Here is a 7500-nt window from a genome sequence, read left to right as displayed (position 1 = left end):
GTATATAGGTGATATGTTTTTAGCAGTAGCACAGCCCCTGCATTAGCCTATGTACACCCTACAATCTCACGGGTTTGTGTGTACTGTATCCCTCTTTGTGGAGGTCCTGCTTTCCATCCTGACAAGTGCACAGGGAGGATATTTGTATAGGAGGTTTTGCTCAAATTGATAGTTACATATATGAATACTAAAGAAGGAGAGGAATCCAGGTAAATGTCTAGTAGAGCTAAGTGGGTTAATCTTTTGCTTGACCAAATTGAAGATGATATTCTTGTAGAGAACAAAGAATTGCAGTTGTTTGTACATGAAAAAATATACCAACACGAATGGTAACAAATAATTAGAGATCCTGGAAACATTGCACACAATCAAAGTTTGTTCAGTGCTTCCAAGTTTCCAAGCTCTATCTTATCTTGCTTTCCGAGATGAAGACAGTTTCCCAGGGGTTATTGGGAGCCCATGCACGGTAACTTATAATATTGCATAAAGTTTGTGATGTGGAGTTGGGGATTTATGGCTGGTTTGATAGAATTGTGCTGGGCCCGACCCAATGAATATTCTTATATACGGAAATGCATATAGACAGACATAAATGCATATCTCTGTATCTATCTGATAGATGTACAATTATCCATCCATATGTCTGGTAGATATACATGTCTAGACTGATAGATTTGCATTTATTTCTGTGTATATGCATATATGAATATTCATCGGGATAGGCCTGCCACAGTTTTAACACATGGCCATTAGTCTCTGGCGAGTACATCGTGCGCGAAGTCAATTGGCACCAATATCATCATGATTTGCAACATGGCTTTATTCAGAATTCTTGCCAAATTCATGAAATTTCAGTAATACCAACAATTTTGGTGCCAGTATATTGATTGCCTTGTCTTCATTTATTATAGTTTTAGCATATATATCTATTGTAGCCTATGTGAACAGTAGATTGAATAAAAAATGTCAGTAAATTCTAAGGCCCAATTTATCTGTAAGATTTACATCACGTATTACAGCAATACTAAGGTCTCAAATGTAAATGATACTGTGAGCTTCCTGGGAAGGCCACAAGTTGCACCGAGTTCCTCAGTATATTAGGGTTGAATTAGATACCTCATAATTGATAGTGTTTTATATCTGTTTATATCAGTTAATTTTCCAAACCTTTTATATATATATATATATATATATATATATATATATATATATATATATATATATATATATATATATATATATATATATATAATTATAATTATATGGAGAGAGTGAGAGTGTATATATATATATATATATATATATATATATATATATATATATATATATATATATATATATATATATATATATATATATATAAACATCAGTTATATAAGGCAGATGACAAATTGGGCAGAATGATATTACAGTTGTAAGAAATAGGACTCTATACAAAGTGCAACAAACCACAAATATGGCAAATAAGACTCCAGCTTTCCAACAAAAACCTCCCTCATGCCACTACATATATTCAGGTAATATAGAGCTTATTGTAAATTTTTTTTATCTCACACCCTATCTCCTTTGATAATGGTTAATCCATTGACAACTGGAGTGCATATTTTTATGCAGTGTCAACTAGGGTTTTATTATGTTAATTATTTTTATTCATTTTTACATATAAATGGCACCTAATAGCTTTTATTTTGCTTTAATTCATAAAAATATCATTTTGAAGGTTTACCTTCATTGTAGGTGCTATTGCTTAAAATCTTTACCATGTAAATGAAGATGCTACTACCAGAGGAAAACAAACTGTCCGACAAGCCAATGGTGCTGGAATGGGCATGATACGTTGCCATCCTTTTCCGGTCCACAAAAGCCATGGCATGTACATACATGCCACCCGTCGGCTAGTGGTTAATGCACAAAGCTCTAGGAGGGTGATTAGACTCGTGGGCATTTAGGATGGGACTTTATTATTATTTCCATTGGTAAATTAATGTGGTAAACTAATGTGGAAAGTAGCATCCATGACCTTTTAACTGGAAGAGCACCAGCCACATTAGAAAGTTTGTACTACCTGTCAGGTGTATTCAGAGTGCACTCAAAATATCTGGTGTAAAAAAAAAAAATGTTTTTCCACATGCTTTAAAAGGAAAATATATATTTTTTTTAATGGTGTGTTGGACACTTTAAGCAATTGTTTTGTTGGAAAACATTATTCGTTCAAGCAGTGTAAATAATCTTTTTGTTGCCAGCGATACTCATGGATTTGAATTAATAGGTTTTGGAACATATGAATCATCATTTTTCAATATATTCAAGTTGAAGTTGGAAAAAAACATTGGTTAACTGGAAGTCAGACTCAGAAAGTAATTTGCTGTAATTACTTTTTTTTTAATGTAAGAAAATATGTAGGCCCCTTTAATAAATGGTTACTGATAAGTGAAAGGATCTCAGGATAAGGACAACAAAATGTCCAAGTCTTATTGTCAAAGTCGAATGTCAAGAATGGGGATTTTTATTCAGTATTTTATTATATACAAAGAATGAAAGCCAGACCGCTTTTAGGGGGCACACACTGCATTATAATCCAGCCATAGGTACATGCACCTTAGGTTGCAAAGGTTCAATCTCCTTTTTGGCAGACATGAAGAAGAAGAAAAAAAATTATTTGCAGTATTTTATGTCGACAAACTTTCCAACCTGTAGCGCTGGCATCAAGGACAGTATTTACATGCTAAGGATCCTATTGCTGTCCTCTCTGACCAGTGGTACAGGTTATACTACAAAAGGCTTAATATTAAAAAAAGAAGAAGCAGAACGACACAAGATAGAAAGAAAGAAGGAAAGAATAAAAAGATGATGATGATGATACACAAAAACAAAATATTACTTATTATTGCACGGAGTTATAGACTGCTAAGAGAAATGATATGGAGTTTTTATCAGTTTTTACCATCTTGATACAGCATATCAAATGACAAATATGCTTGTAAACATGGAAAAATGACAAAAGAACAACAAATGCTTAATTGGAAAAAGAGATGATAACATGGGAATGGGAGTGTTTGTGTTGACCAGGCCTAGGCCCACAAGCCACACATCATTATAAGATTAAAAGAAAATATTTCCAAAAATCAGGGAAAAGGGCAAACAGGTGAGACAGTACTAGTAATTGGCTCATTGGTTCCTGTGGAACCATCAATGTGTAAAGACAATTAATAAACTAAACTCACAGTGGGCATGACTTGTACATAATGCCATCCCCATCACTTGAAAAGTAGGTTAGGCAGAAATTATAAACCAAAGTGATAGTACAATTAATCTGCAATCATTAAAGCAAAATGCTTAAGAAAATTCTTTTATTTCTAATAGCTTGGTATTCGAGTGGATGGACGGGGCCGGCTGGACTACAGACAACTCGAAATAGAGACCGGAGTAGTTTCCACCGCCAATGGGTCAGCAAGAGTAAGACTTGACAGAACAGATGTTTTAGTCACTGTGAAGATGGAAATAGAGCGTCCATTACCAGATCAACCAGAAAATGGACGAATCCATTTCTTTGTCAACTGGTGAGTGAATATACCTGTTATTCATCATTTCTTTTGGTATCTGATATTTGATTATATATTACTGGATTGTGTATTTATACCAACAAGCTTATGCAGGTATTGTTTTATTAATTCATTACTTAAAGATGATATGTGGCAATTAAACAGAGCAAAAAATGATAAAACTCTTACCTTCAAAAATTTGCATTTGCTTACTAAGGTAGGAGTCTTCCTTCTTGCCCTTCTATAAATGCATATAGTTGTGAACTGATCTGCCCCCAAAGTGTTAAATATCATGATTTGTTTGTCTTTATCTTTAACCTGTTAGATCTAGATGCCTCCTTGTCCACACTTACAGACCTCGAAGGTGTGTGGCTTGTAGGCCAAGCTAACATGAAAACTTGTGTCAAGACTGCCTTTCCTTTGCAAGTTTGTTTTATCTTTTTCTATTTAAGCTTTTTTCTTTCTTTCTTTCTTTCTTTCTTTCCTTCTTTTTTCTTTTTTCTTTCTTTTTGCCATCTCTTAGGGTCTGTATTTGTCATTTGATATATGTGTCAGGATGGCAATAGACTGTTTTTCTTGCACAGACTCCATGTCTCTCTCTAGGTAGTTTACAACTCTGTACAATAACAATAGCAGTAAGTCTTTATATATATATATACCTATATATATACCTATATATATACCTATATATATACCTATATATATACCTATATATATACCTATATATATACCTATATATATACCTATATATATACATATATATATACATATATATATATATATATATATTTATATATATATATATATATATATATATATATATATATATATATATATATATATATATATATATAGACACGCAGACATAGACACAGACACATATACACATATACACATATACCAACATATACATATATACATACAGAGAGAAAGAGAGAGAGAGAGAGAGAGATTTATATGTATATATATATATATAGATATAGATATAGATATAGATATAGATATATAGATACTTACATATTATTCAGTATTCAGAAACACCCTGTGCCACTGGTCATAGTGGGCAGGAATAGAATCCTGTACATGAAAGTAGTGTCCTCACTAGTGTCAGCACTCTTCCATCCATTGCACATAGATGATACATTCCATCCTCATTTGCTGATGGAAATAGTACAGGAGCGCCTTCCTAAGTGCCCTCTGAGATCTTTGTGCTTTCATGGCGGGTCATTCTGGTCACCCCAGTCTCCAGCTGAATTTTTTACGACAGTAGATTCCTATCATCCCAACCCTCAGCCAGATTTTTTTTGCATGGTGGTACATTCCTGTCACTCGGACCCTCAACCAAATTTTTTCATGATGTGACAGTTATTTTACCAAGATCCAATGAGTTAATTCATTTATGTATACAAGATTTCATAATCAAAACATGGAGAAATATTAAGTTAATGTAGCTGTTGTTTGATTTTTTTTTTAATGCCTAAGCATAAAGTATGAAGCAAATGTCTTTTTCATTGTTTCTATCAAAGAGACAAATTTTTCTTTCAATTTGAATATGTTTAAAAGAACTTATTGATGAAATAACATTCATATATTTTGCATGCTAACAGAATTTGTCTGTTTTATTGTTTTTATCATTTTCATTTTGAAGAAAAAGATCTGAATATAAACTGAGTATGTGGGAAAATTGTATTGACACATGAAGATTTTTATTTAACCAATGAGTTGCTTTTATAGACAGGATATATATATAACTTTACTACCTATATGTCGTTAGTGCAGCTCATTCACTATTGGAGTGCTTGTACCGGTACATTACATTTAACTAAAAGGAGCAAAGTCAAGGTAATACCTCTGTAAAATGAAAGGACTTTTTTCTTCTTCTTTTCTTCTTCTTCTTCTTTTCTTCTTCCTCCCTTTCCTCTTATTCCTCCCCCTCTATCTCCTCCTCCCTCCTCATCCTCATCCTCATCCTCATCCTCCTCTTCTTGAAGTTTTAAGAATTCACTTTCCTTCACAGTTCTGCTAATGCTACCCCAGAGTTTGAAGGCCGAGGTGGAGACGACCTGGCCACAAGTTTGAGTGCCATGATGGAACGTGTATACTCTTCCCCACACACTCTCGACAGATCTAAGTTGTGTGTCGTGAAAGGGAAACATGTTAGAGGACTGTATATTGACATTGAGGTGAGTATTATAGGTTTTTCTCACAGTCTTATCCTTTTTATTTCTTTTCTCAGCTTTTCTTGTTTCTTACTCTTAGCTTTCTTTCTGCAATTGCTTACTTCCATTTTTGCTTTTCCAGTTCTTTTTTAAAAAGTTTAGGATTCATGAATTAATATTTTGAACATGCTAATTATGTTTTGTATATTGATCCAATGCCATGTGATGTGATGTACATATGCTTTTGTATAACATATAATGTTTTTGTGTGGCAGTCTTTCCTTTTTTTCTTTTCATTTCTTTTCTTGTGTGTGTGTGTATGTGTGTGTGTGTGTGCATGTGTCTTGTATGCATGTGTCTGTGTGCGTGCGTGCATGTATGTGTGCATGCGTGCGTGTGCGTGTGCGTGTGCGTGTGCGTGTGCGTGTGCGTGTGCGTGTGCGTGTGCGTGTGCGTGTGTGTGTGTGTGTGTGTGTGTGTGTGTGTGTGTGTGTGTGTGTGCGTGCGTGCGTGCGTGCATGTGTGTGTGTGCATGTGTCTGTGTGTTTTCCAGCTTTACATAGTACTAACACAGATGTTAGATTTCAATTTCTGTATGTCCTGTTGATGAAGGATACTGAAATATATAGATTTTGACAATTTTTTGATATGTGATTATTTATCCAGTGGAGTGGGGAAATGATCTTGGCATTGTAAGCATTGCACAAGGGTCAATATCAAGGTCACCTTTACAAACTAAAATATAAATTTTTGATGCTTTTTCCCCATCTTTGTTTCTGGAGAAGCTGGTTATTGTTTATCAATAAAAAACATTTAAAGAATGAATGTTTATGCTGACTTTGAAAGGCTGTAGCTTAGAAATAATGCTGTCAGAGACATAAAACTCCTATATAGCATCCAGAGCAAAGCATAGAGCTCATTTATGTAAGTTAAGCCTGGTATTATCCCAGACCCTGAGCATTGCATGTATTCTATAAGTGTTATGCAGCAGCTATGGAGTTAGAAGGATTTTGGTTATGATAAATATCACATTCCATTACCTTTTCCATATTAACAGTGCAACTTTATATTAGTTTTACAGAGAAAAGGATAAATGCTGAATATGTACATGTGTAGAACATTAACCCTCTTACACTGGATATCTCCATGTAAAAAACACCCCAATTTCCTGATTGTAGCTATAGCAGTGACTGCCCACTGCTAGGGACTTGCTTGTAGGGACACAGGGCATGTGACCCAATCAGAGCATAAGCCGAGAACACAAGTGTTTTGCATATGAGATGCTCTGGCCATCTCACCAAAGAGACACCTGTCATTACTGAGTTAATAAAATAGATTAATAATAACAATAAGTAAAGAAATAGGAAAGATAACAGAAGATACCTTGAACTCCTACATTATCTTGTCCATTCATATTTCAGATCTTAGAGTGTGGAGGGAACCTGTTTGACGCCATCAGCTTAGGTGTCAAAACAGCACTGTGGGCCACAAAGATGCCAAAGCTCTATGTCACAGGAGAAGATGGAGGGGAGCTGGAGTTTTCTGTGTCAGATAATCCACATGACATTGATAGAATAGATGTCTCCAATGCACCTATTCTTATCACCCACTTAAGAGTAAGGAATAGAAGTTGCCCTTTCTGTGTTTTTTGCTTTTGGATGGAAGTTGTAGCTTTTAATGACACTGATGTTGTATGTGGTATTTCTTATTCTTCCACTTCTTAGTATTTAGTTATGAGTATGATTTTGTTTTTGTATGATAAATTCTTCTTTAATCCCCTCATGTCAAATGACTTCCTA

At 34.4% G+C, this 7500-nt stretch overlaps 1 protein-coding gene across 3 annotated transcripts in view; it reads left to right on the top strand.

Moving 5' to 3' along the window:
- The window catches only part of Rrp42 (exosome complex component Rrp42), a 20215-nt gene that overhangs the window by 1611 nt on the left and 11104 nt on the right, over positions 1-7500 (top strand). For all 3 annotated transcript variants that reach the window (XM_027373932.2, XM_070140795.1, XM_070140794.1), the window contains exons 2-4: positions 3364-3560; positions 5560-5725; positions 7123-7317. In XM_027373932.2, the coding sequence (XP_027229733.1) occupies positions 3364-3560; positions 5560-5725; positions 7123-7317 (558 nt within the window). The remainder of the gene's footprint in view (positions 1-3363; positions 3561-5559; positions 5726-7122; positions 7318-7500) is intronic.

The sequence above is a fragment of the Penaeus vannamei genome, chromosome 27 (assembly GCF_042767895.1).
Source record: "Penaeus vannamei isolate JL-2024 chromosome 27, ASM4276789v1, whole genome shotgun sequence".
Classification (NCBI taxonomy): Eukaryota; Metazoa; Arthropoda; class Malacostraca; order Decapoda; family Penaeidae; genus Penaeus; species Penaeus vannamei.
The sequence above is the reverse complement of the archived record's forward strand: the minus strand, read 5'-3'. Positions and strand labels throughout refer to the sequence as shown.